General features: G+C 37.6%; 1 protein-coding gene across 3 annotated transcripts in view; it reads right to left on the reverse strand.

The window, feature by feature from the left end:
- LOC5572998 (unconventional myosin-XVIIIa) overlaps positions 1–16457 on the reverse strand; it is a 381144-nt gene that overhangs the window by 332670 nt on the left and 32017 nt on the right. For 2 of the 3 annotated variants that reach the window (XM_021852938.1, XM_021852942.1), the window contains exon 2: positions 1973–2248. Coding sequence is in view for 1 of the 3 variants with exons in the window: in XM_021852942.1 (XP_021708634.1) it covers positions 1973–2122 (150 nt within the window). In the remaining 2 variants the exon portion in view is untranslated. Of the gene's footprint in view, positions 1–1972; positions 2249–16457 lie in introns of those variants that run through there. The other variant, XM_021852939.1, reaches the window with a different exon arrangement.

The following is a 16457-nucleotide window of genomic DNA, read 5'->3' on the forward strand; positions in this document are numbered from 1 at the left end:
TGATTTTTTGTAGAGATGTACCGAATATTCGGCCGGCCGAATATTCGGGCCGAATATCTTGATTATTTTGATTTTGCCGAATATTCGGTCTGCCGAATAATAAATTCTGTTATTCGGACGAATAGGCCGAATAGTGACCGAATAGTAACAGAATTAACAAATCAAGGAAAGTTAAAAAAAATCAAAGAATTTAGTCAAATGATGATACATTTAAATTTTCGTTTCATGCATTCTATGGAAGGAGTTTGATGCCAAATATTTAAAAAAAATGTGTGAATTTCTCCGATCTATGCTGCCGTGAATCGCAAGTCAGTCCCATCTGTAAAAAGTAGGCATTGAGAAAATGGTCTGTGAAGTTTTCAAACTCGTTTTCCATACGAATATTTAAAAAATTCTAGAGGATTGGAACATGTTGCAATCTTAATGAAACTTTCACAACTTGCTTTTCATTACGATATCTTTCTGAGAAAAATATAAAGATGATCAAAACAAGTTACATTTTTGTGTTCCACGGTGTGAAAGTCTGTAGTGAGACTGATATGCGGTTACTTTTCATTATGGGACAATTTGACTTGCTGTTTTTTTCCTAATTTTTCCGAACAAATTATATTATTTCATTAGTGTAGCTGAAAGAGCATTGGAAGAGATGTTCAAACTGAACTCAACTCAATGTTGACGAAAATGCAGATGGGACTGACTTGCAATTCACGGCAGTATGGCATTAAGGTGTCTACGGTGCTGCTCAAAACATAAGGCATTCTCTGCAAATGAGCCTTGAACTAACATTATAGGCTTTGCTAAATGTGCAAATATTTCGCTAGACATAAACCAACAGATAAACATAGGTTTCAACACCAACCAAATCTATGCGATGACAAACATTTGTTTGTCTCTGTATCAATCCATGCCAAATATTTGCCATAGTGTACTGATAGCTTTATAATCATTTTTCTGTAGCTGTAAGGTACCAATAGACTAGTTTGAAGCGTATGGACTCAATGCTGTTAATGCTAACCATTAAAATATATTAGCATTTTCCATTCTTTCGATATTGTTTGGTTTGAGACACCTGTCTGCTTGTTCCAATGTCTTTAAAACACTTCCAAAAGTCGGATGGGAAATCTAGTGACGTATATTGGGGTTATTCTTTAACAAAACATGAAATGCATAAAAAGAGATAGCAATAGAATACAGCTCCCTTACTTTAGAAATACGAAACAACTTTGAAATTTACTATTTTTGTGATTTCTACAACCAGTTTCAAAAGCTTAAGAAGACGATCATTCATTTTCATTTATAATCCGTTCAAATTTTCACCGTAGAAGCTTTCCCTACTTCAGCAAACTCGTTTTTTTTTCTTTATCCAGGATTACAAATTTAGTTTAACAGAAATTAGACGAATATCCGGGTGTTATTCGGCCGAATATTAGGATTTTATCTGGCCGAATATTAGGTCATTATTCGGCCGAATGTTCGGCCGAATATTCGTTTGGCCGAATAATAATTTTCCAACTATTCGGTATTCGGCCGAAGGCCGAATAGTGCTATTCGGTACATCTCTAATTTTTTGTGACCATGTCGAAAAAAGTGACCAAGCATTGAAAAGCAATTCACTACCAGCCCTGCCATTCCTCACATTTGTATGCAATAGTCTCCAAACTGAAACAAAAGATACATTATGTCAGAAAGATCAATTTAAATTGAATTTTAAAATTTGTTGATGAGGATTTTTGCATTTTTTTATTCATTTTGATTTATAATTACGCTAGGTACCCCAACAAATCCGTACAGAAGTCTGAAACCATCACCGAATTGAAAATGTTCAATGCATGCATCAAAAACATAACTCATTTATGATTTTTACTAAAAATCTCGTCAAAATCTCTCGAACGATGACTAAAATACATAATTTTGAAGCATCGATGTTGATAAAAGTACGGTAATAGGTCATACGCCTACAACATAACCTTACCTCTTCTAGTTTCAATAGTTCCTCTGTACTCATATGTCCGGTGGCAGCCACGGATCTGTTATCTTTACGCATTTTTTTCTCTTGCTTCTTGCGTTCCTTTTCATCGCGATCTTCACACACTACTGCCCCCTTTTTCATGAAGTTGAACATTTTATTTTATATTATACCAATTTTTTTTAATGGTGTACCAATATTTTCTTATTTTTTCGATATTTTTAAATTGCACGGATTGTATGTTGTAAACCTTTCACATTTTTCGTTACTAACGATGGTGATCTGGAAACATAAAGAGAAAAATACATTAAAAACATTAATTGGGTAAGGGCCGATTTCATCACCTTCGTTTAAGCCGTATACCACGCTTACCCATACGATTAAACCAGGTTTAAGGCCTAAGCGGTGGTGAAGAAACCGCTTATAAGGGTCGATTTCTTCACCCCCGCTTAGGCCTTAAATCTAGTTTAACCATATGGGTAAACGTGGCTTACGGCTTAAGCGAAGGTGAAGAAATCGATCCTAAGTCTTTAAAAGTGCCAGATTATGCATTAAGAGTCAATAATGACCCATGACTTTGAAACGCTCACAAAAATCAATTTCTGAACCGATGTTTGCTCTTTCAGCTTCATATGAAAGATATGGAACTCTAGAATGAAACATTTTTTGTAAGTATGATAACTCTGGGAACAAGTGCCTACGGGAACCCGGAACTTACGGAGAACAGAATATAGTGTTCGTAAGCATTTTTCCGGTCAAGTTAACTATATTTTATGCACATGTTTTTTTTTTTTAATTATGAATCGTGGTTTTACGGCTAACCAGCCGAGTGGAAGTTTAACAACTACCGAAAAGCTAAACATTACATATAATTTGCAATTGGATTAGATGGACAAATTGATGTGAAGATTTGCGAAAAAGTTACACGTCTTCTCAGTGAGAATCGAACTCACGACTCCCCGATCTCTAGTTGGGGCGCGTTAACCACTACGCCATGAGAGGACTCATGAACGCAGAAGTTAACCTGAATTCGATTTCAGCTCAATAATCACGTGGTCCTTTTTCGCAAAGTGCACCTCTTTCGGAAGAATTAGATGCCCATCCAAACACAACGCTTTCTATATATATCCAATGCCTAGCCCGAGAGCGCATTGTTTTTTGATTATTGAGCTGAAATCGAATTCAGGTTAACTTCTGCGTTCATGAGTCCTCTCATGGCGTAGTGGTTAACGCGCCCCAACTAGAGATCGGGGAGTCGTGAGTTCGATTCTCACTGAGAAGACGTGTAACTTTTTCGCAAATCTTCACATCAATTTGTCCATCTAATCCAATTGCAAATTATATGTAATGTTTAGCTTTTCGGTAGTTGTTAAACTTCCACTCGGCTGGTTAGCCGTAAAACCACGATTCATAATTAAAAAAAACATGTATTTATCGAGCAACGGACTCATGTTCCGTAACCGGTCGTTTGAGAACGTCGCGACCCATTGGAAGCCCACACAATAGATACCTCAGCCAGCGCAGTTGCTGGCTAGTGTAGTGTGCTATTCCTATACCTAAAAAAACAATGCGCTCTCGGGCTAGGCATTGGATATATATAGAAAGCGTTGTGTTTGGATGGGCATCTAATTCTTCCGAAAGAGGTGCACTTTGCGAAAAAGGACCACGTCATTATTGAGCTGAAATCGAATTCAGGTTAACTTCTGCGTTCATGAGTCCTCTCATGGCGTAGTGGTTAACGCGCCCCAACTAGAGATCGGGGAGTCGTGAGTTCGATTCTCACTGAGAAGACGTGTAACTTTTTCGCAAATCTTCACATCAATTTGTCCATCTAATCCAATTGCAAATTATATGTAATGTTTAGCTTTTCGGTAGTTGTTATATTTTATAGTTAATTTGGAGATAACTAAATTTAGCTGATTTGACAGCATATTGTTTAAAATAACTATGTCATAAAGTAGTTGACAACTATATTTTTATTGAATTTGCAAACGTCAAAATTCAACTAAGTATATTTTAGTTGACTCAAACTAAATTTGATTGAGTTTACAATATTTTACAATATTTACTCAGCATTTTGTTCTGCTTTATCAACATATCTGAAAAGATTCCTTGCTGCTTTGTCGATATTAAATAAAACATTGCAAAATTCAAAACAAAGTGTGCGTCGGCAGACTTGATACGTGGTCTCCTGCGTGCAAGGTGGTTATTTTGGCACCTACACTATTCCTTGCATGATAGAAATAAGAAGATTTGTGTGCATGGATGTGAATGTTTTCGGATAGTGGTATTTATCAAAATTTGAATAGATTGAATTGAATTGAATACAAGTGGATAGCTGAACCAATGAAGTGTGTGTATTTGATTTGACGTTAGTTTAGTGTTGGCGTAAGTTAATTTTACTTCGAAAAAACTTGGGATTGACATATCATCTTCAGAAGTTCATACGCATGTATTCTAGGACCGTTTGACAATTTGTGCGTAAGTGAAAGTAAATTTTAAAAATGTAATTTGTAAAATCGATGAGGGGTAAATAATACCCATGTTTTGAAGTTCGAGGCAAATACTCTTTAATGAGTAAATGGCCAATACCCATTAAATGAGTTAAGCCACTTTTCTTCGAAATGGGTACGAAAGTACCCATTAATGGGTACTTCAAAGTTAGCGTGCAGAAGTATTCAATCAAAAAGCTGAAAGCTCGGTAGTTTTTATGGTTTACAATTCGTACCCAGTATAAAAAATTACCGAACAAAGCAAATCGTGATTGAGTGTGTACGACCGCCTAACATATAGTGGTTATCACGCTCAATGGTGTGGGTGCTCTAGTGTAGATGTAGTTGTGAAACTCAGTGGAAAATAGTATGCACTCTGTCTTAAAAAACACCAAAAATCTGGGTAAAAAAAAAATGGGTAATATTTCCATATGCATTTTGGTGAGTCTAGAAAGAGTGGGCTAGTTTCGTTGAGGAAAACAAAAACAAACTGTATGATGAGCGTATGCGAGTGTTCGTGTGTTCAAATGTCACTAAGCGCTATTGCACCAATGAGAATATATACCAAGGTGTGGAAGAAGAAGCAATGGCTTCGTATGGGTGAAGAGATAAAAACGTAAACAAAAATAACTACGTCACTAATTTACACGGTCTCTTATGGAAGCTCGCTCGCTTGTAGTTGTGAATCATTTTGCACCGTACACGGATGTCACGCACACTAAATGTCTTTTCCTCACCTCGGTATATATTCTCATTGATGGCAAACCATTGAGCTCTCGCCGAGTGGTGTCACGAACTCAAGCGCAAATTTGCTGGTTGAAAATACTGCCGTTTGATTTTACTGGGAACAGCTGATCTTTGTTTATATTTTCCACCAGCACTCTTTAAGTAGTGTTGGTGATATGTAACGTGTATGTACACGAGCGCAGAAACCACTATGCACTGAGAAAAATCTACACGTTTGATCCGTGTGCCGAAAATTATGGATCGATTCATGAACGTCTATATCGATTTGTTGTGATTTTCTTACAAACCTCGTGTGTGTTACACATTCAATTCTTTAGTTTTGCTTCATGGACCGATTCATCAACCGACAACATGAATTCCATAATTTTCCACATAAGTTCCTGAAGCTTTCCATTTCAAATTCGTGTGTGTCAACCTATGGGTGCATATATCATCATCCAACACGGATTCAGTGTGTTTAACTTATAATTATCTTGTGTCATGCTCATCATGTTCAAGTTGGTCGATTTGAAATCGATGAGCTTACTGTCGATTTGCGTGTTCCAAATTTCTAAATTGTTAGTGATCAACCCATAGTGAACTAAATTGCGGTCGGACCTCGTGTCGAACGACAGTCATCATCATGTTCCAAAGAGAAGAAGCAAACTCTGAAGCTGAAAGTGTTAGAGGAAAATTTGCGGATTCGTTTTTCTTTCAATTAGTGAAGATATCCGAGTGAAGATGATGAGTTCATTCTAATTTTCTATAAATGAAATGCATTACTTCCAGCATTGGATATAATGTATGGTGTTAGAGAATCGAATTCCACAAACAGATTTTCCTTGCTTTCAGCTTCGCATAAAATGAAATATGCTAATCCCGGACTTCCCAAAATATGGATTTGCGGCGCCACGCTTGTTGCTGACTCACTTGCTTGAAAAAAAAAACATTCAAGTGAGCTTGCGACAAGCAGAGGAGCCTCGAATCCATATTTTAGGGAGCAAGAGTTCTTCTACCAAATTTCTTCTTTCAGTCTCATGACATTCATGTTCTATCACACATAACTATCTAAAGCCACTACATTTCGAATTCAATAAGCAAATCAGTTAGTTTTCATGATTTAATATTTAGACATTCATGTTTGTTTCACATGACAACCTAATGTTGATACACATGTTATTATACCGTGAAGTCAATTACGAAATCCATATGGCTACCACACTCAAGTCATGTGGTTTTCCTCTTTGCGCAAATCTATAAGTAAAACACACGACCTTGACGTGTAGATTTTTCTCAGTGTGAGATTTGAAGAGATCTTTAATGGTGGTAAGCTCCATCGAGGTTAATACCGCAATCGTGTATTATCCTCGATTTTGCTAAGCATCGAACGGTATTATCTTCGATTTTAATCCCGGTATTAACTTTAGTGCGGCGATTTTGGCGCACTAAAGTTAATACGAGATTTTCCAAATAATGGCTGCGAGCATTAATTTGCCTACACGCACACTACTGCATTCGTATAGAAAACGTCAAAAGAGAAAAATCAAAACATTCGTGTTGTGGTTTTTCCTTGTCGGCGTAGGAATTAGATTATGGACCAATGCACGAGTTCATTAATTTGACGTTTGAGCGGCGCCGAATTCACTCGTTGCCATGGTCACGTAAACAACACGGCACCGCTCAAACGTCAGGTAGTTAGCTCGTGCATCGGTCCAGAGAGGAGAAACTCAGAAACATCTGTGCGGTCGCATGTTGTGAGAAGATTTCCGAAATCCTGGACAAGAAGCCGCATCACACAGACAACACTCGACCGTGGCTGTTAAACAGGATACAAATTGTTGTCTCCCATTGATCCCTGCAACCGGCCGCCTCTAGCTAGTGCATCGGACTAAATCACAACACTGTTCGATCCGCGAGTACACACAGTGGACGGTCAAGAATGCCCAGCAATGTTTCCCTATGAGCCTATGCATGCTATAAAACTTTTGACTTTTACTGTGCGCCCTGTTTTCAAGTTGCCCGTGAGGAAGAGCGAGACAGCACCAACACACGGCGCACAGTAAAAGTCATAAGAACAAAGAAATTTATGGCACGTACAGAGGCTCATTATTGACCGCCTTCAGCTGGAGGAAATTCGCCAATCCGAGGCCATGGATACCCTGAACATTAGGATCGAACCGGGCAAACCCTTTCCAGACCTGTGTGCCGCCGCCGAACGCACCGGACAAGGGTATCGGCGAGGTGCCATACATACTTGGGGACAATATGAATATTCATTATATTTTGGCATGTTTGGAAAATTTTCCACAATATTTAGTTACCAGTTTGCTGAGGATCGATGGTTAGAATCCCAACCGATAAGGATCTTTTTCGTTAAGACAATTTATTCGACTGCCCAGGGCATAAAGAACCTTCGTCCTTGACAGACGATTTACAAATTTGAAAATTGATAAATACAGTTCTCAATGGAATTGACCAAAAGAGCATTATGCTGAGAAGAGGGACGTCCCGTTAGACAAATCGACATTATTGACATTCTTTTCAGAAGTATAATGACCTAAAACCATTGAACAAAAATAACTTTTAACTAGTACCGGATTCTTGGAATTTTAAAGAGGCTATTACAATGATTGTAGTATAATTCGACAGATTCCTCTTGTGATTCTTTTTGCGATATATTCAGGAATGCCTCAAATACTACCTGCATGGATTTCATAAGAAATTACCCAAAGATCTATCCAAAAACAGTTCTTCGAGTTTCTCCAGGAAGATTCTAGACATTTCTCAAATCAATCATGTCATACGTTATACCTTGTATGTACCTTCGCTTCCTCCGCTTTTTTATTCAATAGTTCATATTCTGATAGCTTCAAGAAATTTCTCAATGATTGTTCCATGAACTCCTACTATGTTTATCACAGGAATCCTCCAAGCAAATTTTTCCTGGTTTTCGTCACGATTTTTTCTATGCTTTTTATTCATCGCTTCGAAAAGCTTCGCAATTATTTCTGAAGGAATAAGTGAAACAATCCTTCTATTGATTTATCCTAGTATTCATCTAGGAAATTGTTCAAAAATACTTATAAGAATTCTTTCTCGAATTCCTTAATGTGTAGCTTGAGTAGATGACACATAAACCTATACAGCTAATTTTCCAGAAATTCCTCAAAACATTCCTTCAGACTTTTTTCCGTGAATTCAATAATTTTACCATGGACTTAGAAGTACAGTTAACTCTCCCTTACTCGATATTCCGTATCTCGATATCGAGTTAGAGAACCATAGTAAAAGTTGGTTTTCATGGCTAACTCGATGGTCCCTTGGATCGCAGTTGCATTGGTTTTGTGTTCTGTAACTCGATACCTCCCTAACTCGATGGTCCCTTCAATATCGAGTAAGGGAGAGATGACTGTATTTATTCAGAGTTCAATTTTAACAGGAATTATTCTACGAGTTCGTCTAGGAATCCCACAAAATAATTATTCATATTTTTTCTGCGATTTATAAAATATTCAGAGAGTTCATTTACTTGGGGTTCATTCACACACGGGAAAAAAATCTGTGGTAATAATTACTATTGTAGCTGACTACGCCCATTCTTGAAACTACCATGGAATTTTAGGCCAATTTACTATGTTTACGGTACATCCCACCATATAACTGGTACATTCGACAGAAATAATTTACAACAATCTGATTTCGACTACAAACATGGTAAAATCAAGCGCGTTTCTGGTCTGCTGAAAATTGCCGGTGCGAGCGCTTAAGTTAACCCCCTAAAATAGTAGTTCTTACCGCACAATTTTTTTGCGTGCATATTTCATAACGCTGAAAATGGACATTCTTGGCACCCACCCACCCCCTCGTAACGCTTTTTGTATGAAAGCTCTAGCGTTATGAAATTTGTGAATAAGCCCTTGCTATTTATTTGGCTCTCTAAAAATAAACAGGAATATACATAAAAATTACTGAACTAATCTTTAAAGAAATTTTAGACGAAATCCTTGATGAATTCTTAAAGAGATAGATACCTTTGAGTAAATATATTTATTGAAGGTATCCCAGGATACATTTGTAGAGAAATCCTTGGCGAATTTTCTGGAAGACACCAGTGAATGAATACTTGAAGCAATGTGTAAATATTGCTACAATATATCCGTGCGAAAAATTTTGGATTTTAACATGAGCGGATACTGGTGCACTGATTATGGCAAAACACATTTAACGAATTATTTCTCGAAATTGAAAACACTTTTCAATAAAATATTTGGCACTGGTCTGGGAACTGGTTGTGCATAATAATGATGCACGGGAGAAAATTATTTAGTTAAAATTACTATTTTAGCTGACTGCGCACATTCTTGAAACTATAGGGTTTCTCAGAAAGTATAGTGGTTATCACGCCCAGTGGTATGGGTGCCCTAATGTAGATGTAGTTTTTTTTTTAATTTCTTTATTAGTATCATTTCAAACATTACATTCATTTCTTATATCTAGGTGTTCTGTGTTATTAGACAACACTATCATCCTAATTTGGTAAAACAAATTTAAGGTGGGCTTCGTAGCCGTGCGGTTAGTGTTACCGAGGCATTTAGCCGCATCGTGCTAAGGAGTGTGGGTTCGATTCCCGCCTCAAGCCGAAAACTTTTCGAGAGGAATGTTTTCTGACTGTGCCACTGGGCGTTGCATGCTAGTCCGTTGTCTAGTGTGGTGCTTCCTTCAAAGGGCAAATAGCCCACTGGAAGCATTAACGTGTAGTGTCTTTAAAAAAAAAAAAAAAAATATTAACATTTTGTTAACAACATATTACATTTCATTTGCCGTAGCAGTTCAGATTTTTTACAGGTGAGTTGATTTCACCTGCTTATAAAAGAAAAAAAAAATAACGTTTTCAATTTACTTAACCTAACTTAACCTAAACATATAACGCATTAATCGTGGCAATAGAAGATTGTAACGATTTTTGCCAGAAATTATTAATTATTTTATTTGACATTTGTTCCAATGTTTCAACATTGGATATTCTATGTAACTCATTGGTACTATACCAGGGAGGAAGCCTCAGAATCATTTTCAAAATTTTATTTTGAATTCTCTGCAGAGCTTTCTTCCTGGTAGGGTAAATGATGGCTTCGGCACCCTGAGGGTATTCTCGGCAGCACTAACTTATCGCCCTTGTTAAATCTTATCCACGGAAGAAGAGTCACCTTCACTGTACTCAATATATTCCTTGAACTTTAATATTCCATGTAAATCCCACCATTCACAAAAATATTATATAACATGGGTTTTATCACTAATGGTGGTAAGCTCCGACGATGCTAATACGAGATTTAATCTGGATTTTCTAAAATCCGAGATTAAATTTATTACCGTGTTCGTTAAGCATCAAAACCGGTATTAAACGAAAAGCACGCAGCCGCGTGAGAATGTGTGCGTATGAGAATGAGAAGCAGAAATGAAGAAAGAAAAGTGTCATTACTTGTTGTTTTTGTTTTGTTCGTTTGTTTTATGTCCAGGGACGGAAGTATCCGAAAACGGTCAATCAGTCTTTTGGCCAACCTTCGACGGAGTATCGGAATTCGTGTCCGTCGGAATGCTGCAGTTCCTGAAATAGACGGTTGTGCCGCGGAAAAATTTCCTCACTGGAAGCAACAGCAGCAACAGTTTGGCGCATCAGGAACCATCATCGAAAGCGACCTCGGCCGATGATGTCATTGATTCCGGCGGTGCAAATCATAGTGGTGAACCGGCAAACGACGAGAAAGCCCTGCAGGAAGCCGAACAGTGGAATAATCCGACGGAAGTCCGGTCGCGACTGTCCCGGAATCTGCATATTCTGGCCGAGCAAAGTTGCATTTGCTACTTTGTGCAGTACCTGGAAACGAAAGGAGCCCTAGCGTTGGTCAAATTCTTGCTCGACGTGGAGAGCTTCAAGGCGGCTGCCAGTGCGGACAATGCCCGGGTTGATGGCGGAAATGGCACTGGGAAAGACGGCGTTTGGCATTTTGGACTGCAGAGAAGTGTATTCTTGGATGGGTGCGACAGTTTATTCTACCTGAGCGTGGATTGCGATTTAATTTCCACATATTCGGAGAACGCTTTTGATGATAGAACTACCACAACGGATGAAGGTGACCCGGGTTGTCGAACGTCGGGAAACTGCATCTACCGAAAGTATTTGGTGAGCAACTCGCCCAGCTACATAGAAGTGACGGCCACGATTATGTAGCGCATTTTGTTGGCCCTGTGCGGTGGAACTTGCAGCGAGCGGATTTTCGACGACGCCCAACAGTACCTGCTGGAGGCGATGGAGAAGAGCTACCTGAATGCGTTCCTGGAGAGCAGCTTCTACAGTAAATATACCTTTGAGGTGCTCTCGAGCGACAGTTTAACCCTGAAGGATATGCTCTGCAGCGAGATGACTCTGTTCTACTTTATGGAATACCTGGAACAGAAGGGCAAACGGCACATTTTGGAGTTTTGTGTGACGGTCATACACTTTCGCAGGAGCACCGAAAACAGCCAAGGACAAGAGGATGCTGTCGTGCTGTACGAGAAGTACTTCTCACTCCAGGCGACCTGTCCATTGAAAGTTAGTGATAAAATCCGTTTCCTGGTCGAAGAAGGGATCTGTTCACCAGAAGCAGGAATGATCAAAAATTGTTTCGAAATTCCTTCGAGGATAATTGAACGATTCCTTGAGAAGCGGTACTTCCAAGGATTCCTGAAATCTCAACTCTAATAACAATCTCTCGGAGTTGCTGGGGTAGATTGAGGCCACTGGTGAGACACATCGTGGTGCCTGCTCTGTTTTCTTTTCTCTTTTCTTTTTATTTCAGTTTGCGAGTATTTCGAACCGTTCGTATAAGGAATTCTTTAAGGAATCCCTCCAAGAAGTGATTTGTGAACTATGTACTTCATGTTTTCCTCTAAGAACTCCCTGAAGAAACTCCTAGAGGAATCTCTGCAGAAAGATCTTTGGGATTTATCCACCAATTCCTTTTTTTTTTCTTTTTTTCCTCATCTGTAGAGCCTTTTAACCACTGCTTCCATTATTTAGGAATATTGTGGTATGGTATATCCTTTCACAATTGAGATGTCTGTCAGGTTGATGTGTCACACTGTCTCAACTGAGAACAACTCGTTTTATAAAGTCTATTACCCTATTAGGACTACCTTGCCAAATTTCCAAGGGCTCTAATAACCATTTTCCAAATGTTAACATTCTTTGATCAAGCAATGCTCCGCAGTTGCAGAGTAAATGCTCAGAAGTTCCGTTTTCGGCTTTACAAAAACGACACTCAGACGATTGGATTTTTCCTAACTTTTTAAGATGATACCTACTTGGGCAGTGATCGATCATCAGGCCAGTTATTACCCTAAGATTTCCTTTATTAAGATTCAGTATAGCCCGGGCTTTTGCTAGACTGGGTTTTATGAATCTTTTCGCTTGCTTGGATGTATCCGTGGCGTTTCAGTTCTGAGAGTGCATTGTTTTCATATCTGAATTCAAATTGAATTCCTTGATCTTCATGTGACCATCATCACCATCTAGTATTTTATTATAACGAATAAACTGCAAGGCATTTTTTGCAGCTTGCAGTTTAATGAATTGATGTAAAGGCAGTATATTAAGGTAAAGATGAATCGAAGCCAAACTTCAAATTTTCAAGAGCACAAATCTGTAGAACCGAACACCCGTTTGAGCTGAAAACTTAATCGATTGGTCACCACCAGCTAATGACCAATCGATTAAGTTTTCAGCCTCAACGGATGTTTGGTTCTCTAGATTTGTGCTCTTGAAAATTTGAGGTTTGGCTTCGATTTATCTTCACCTTAAGAAGGGCATCCAAGGCAACCGATGGTTTTCATTGCCCCTGTCATTGATATACAAGCAAGTCTTTGCAACTTAGCCAGCTTTTTCTGAGCGGTTACCTCATTTGTCTTGGGCCACCATACCAGTGAAGCATAAGTAATTTTTGGTCGGACTATTGCTGAATAAATCCAGTTTACCATATTAGGTCGCAGCCCCAAGTTTTATGTGGGGCATTATTGCACACCCATAGGGCATTAGTACTCTTACTTAGGACCTTTATCAGATGAGAGTTCCAGTTCGATTTCTTATCCAAAGTAACCCCAAGATGTTTAACTTCTTCCGAAAATAGAATTTGAACTCCATTCAAAGAAGGCTGTGTAAGCTTTCCTTTTTTTCCTTCTGGTAAAAGGCACGGTAATTGTTTTTTAAGGGTTTACGTTTAACCTTTCATTACTACACCATTTGAGAGTAATGTTTAACGCAGTTTGCAACCGATCGGAAGTCGTATTATCAAACTTTCCGCGAACCAAGATGACCAATTGCTTAGATGATATCTGAAGAAATCCGTGAAGCAATCTCTGGTGGAATTCCTGTAAGAATTCATAATGGAATTTCTAAGGGCATTCTTGAAACAATTCCCGTTTCATTTAGAATTCACCTGAGATTTATCATGAATTACTTCGAGAAATCCTTCTAAAAACCTGCGGGGTATTTTCAGGAATACCTTCAGAGATCTCTTCAAGAATTCCTTCAGGGATTTTTTCACGAATTCCTCCAGGGATTTCTTCAGAAATCTCTCCATTGATTCTTTCAGGAATCCACGAAGCAGAGGCACGTTCACGTTTGAAACCATGAGTAGGACAAACATTGGCAAATATTTAATTTGCACAGTGAAGCTAAGCAAAATATTAACCCTATGGATTTCGTAGGCTGGACATTGAAAGTTACTATATTTGAAGGGCTCAAATGCCAGGGATGTAAGTGATATCTTGGTCGATTTTGAATTAAATTGAGGAAATCCTACTGCTTCATGGCGTTCTAACGATACTTTCAGGTGATTTTTCTACTCAACAGAAAAAATACATAGGTAATTCATAGAAGCGTTTTTTTTTTTGACTCCCATAGAATGAAAAATTGCTGACAAAAATTCAAAGTAGATTGTCTCAAAAATAGATTTTTCAAACTAGTGCGACTGAGTGACCTAAAAATTAGAAATTAGGAAATTAGAAACCTCTTGTCTGAAAAAAAAAACACAAAAAGAGACCTAAAAGTAACCAAATAAGAAAGCAAAACAAAACCTAATAGGAGCCAGGAGATAAGAGTTTGATTTTTCTTAGCATCAGAGCAGACGACATTACGACATATATGTCTGTATGTGTTTTTCTATAATTATCTCTAGGAATTTCATTAGAAATTCTTTCAGATATTTGCTTAAATGTTTAGACAATACTCCGAAAGTTTCTAAAGCATTTTATTTAGTTGATATTTTGCAAGGAATTTATCCACGAATTTTCATAGAGTATTGTCACAAGAATTTTGTTTAGGATAACTCAAGAATTCAACTTGGTTTTTCTCAAGGAGAACCTAAATTCCTCAAAAAAAAAATGTTTGATGGATTTTTCAAAAAAGTCCTAACTGCTCCCAAATATTATCCAGTGATTCTTTTAAGGATTTCCTTGGGAAATCTATTAAGATTCCCAATCAAAAGTTTTTCAAAAATTCAATCAATTACTTGTCGAGAAATTTCTATGGATTTTCAATAAAATTGTCATTCAACTAAGGATTTCTCTAAGCTCCAGAGATTTCTTTAAAGATTTGAGCAGTAATTCTTTGAGATTTTCTCAAGCAAGTCTTGACAGATTGTTTTCAGGAATTCTTGCAAGAATGCGTATAGAAAAATGCCAAGGTTATATTGAAAAAGAAAACATGAAGTATTTCTAAAGAGGATCAAAGTAACATCTGATAGAATTTATGTGAGTTTGAAAGAAATTCTTTGAAAAAAAAATAATTATTTTTGGATTTCTGAGAGAACACGTGGATGAATATTGAAGGAACAGGCAGGATTTCTCGAAGTAATAATAATAATAATAAATAAATCCCAAGCTATTTCTTTTTTTTAACTTTTTTTTTAAGCTTTATTCCACTTATGGATGTCTGCGAAGGAAATTCTGTAGAAATGTAACAACTGGAGAATTCAGTTGAAGTAAAATTAACATCTGGAGGAAACTCTAGGATAGTTTTTTAGTGGAGGTAGTAGCTTTGGAATTCTCAAGGATTCCCTAAGGTAAATTCCGAAGAAATTCTTCTAAGCATCCTTTGAAAACCCGCTGGAATAATTTCTAGTAGAATTGGTAGAAAAATCACTAGAAGAATGTCTGGAGAGATCCCTATAGGGGACCCTGAAAGTATTTCTGTGAAATTGAGTAGTTTTTTTTCAGAAAAAAAAAACTGAAGATACTTGATGCTTGTGTTTCGCCGCGCTGAAACTCCATCAAATAGTTTGTATGTATATTGAAAAGATGATATATAATTAGGTAAATTTATTTATGAAGCTTTGTGCTGAATTTTTTTGTTGAATCGTGGGTAGGACAATCCTTTGACTGTCCTACCTAGGTGTTTTTTGCATAGTACATATCCTACCTGTCCTACCCACTTCCCGCGGCACTGCCACGAAGTATTTAGAAAGAATCCTCGGAGAACTTGAAACATTGGAGAAATTCCTGGAATCTCTGGAAAAAATCCTGGGAGAATTTTTGGAGGAATTCCAGATGGAATCTCTAGAGAAACTCTCAAGAATTCTGTAAATATTCCTTAAAAAAATAATGGAAAAAAATCTCGAAGGAGTTTTTTTTAAGAATCTTCGGTGGAATTTCTGAAGAAATCTCTGAAATTCTAAAGAATTGCTGATAGAATCTCACGATAAATTCCGGAAGTGATTTTTGAAGATATTAAAAAAAATCTGGAAGAATTCCAAGTGAACTCTTTGGATGGCATTTCTGGAAATATCATCGAAGAAATCGCTGAAAGAATTCCTGGAAGAATCACTGAAGAAATTCCCGAAGAAATCTCTGAAGAAATTTCTGAACTTAAAGGAATCTCCTGAAGTGGTCTCTGGAGAATCCCTGGTAAACCTGGAAGAATACTTGGAGGTTTTTTCGAATTTTCTTAAACGAATTTCTAATGGAATCCCTGATTAAATCCATGAAGGAATTCTTCATTGAATTTCTGAAACAATCTGTGGATGAAATCCTGAAGAAATAACTGGCAGAAAAGGTTTGCTAGCCAACAGTCATTTTTGATTCACGCTTTTGAAATTACTGTACATCACTAGGGTCCGTCCATAAATGACGTAGCATTTTTTTCACATATCTTTTACACCCGCCCCTTCCCCCCTCATAGTATTTAGTCAAAAATGCTGTTAACCACCCCCCCAGGCGTTGCAGAATTCGCTCTC

Source organism: Aedes aegypti, chromosome 3 (assembly GCF_002204515.2).
Source record: "Aedes aegypti strain LVP_AGWG chromosome 3, AaegL5.0 Primary Assembly, whole genome shotgun sequence".
In the NCBI taxonomy this organism is placed as follows: Eukaryota; Metazoa; Arthropoda; class Insecta; order Diptera; family Culicidae; genus Aedes; species Aedes aegypti.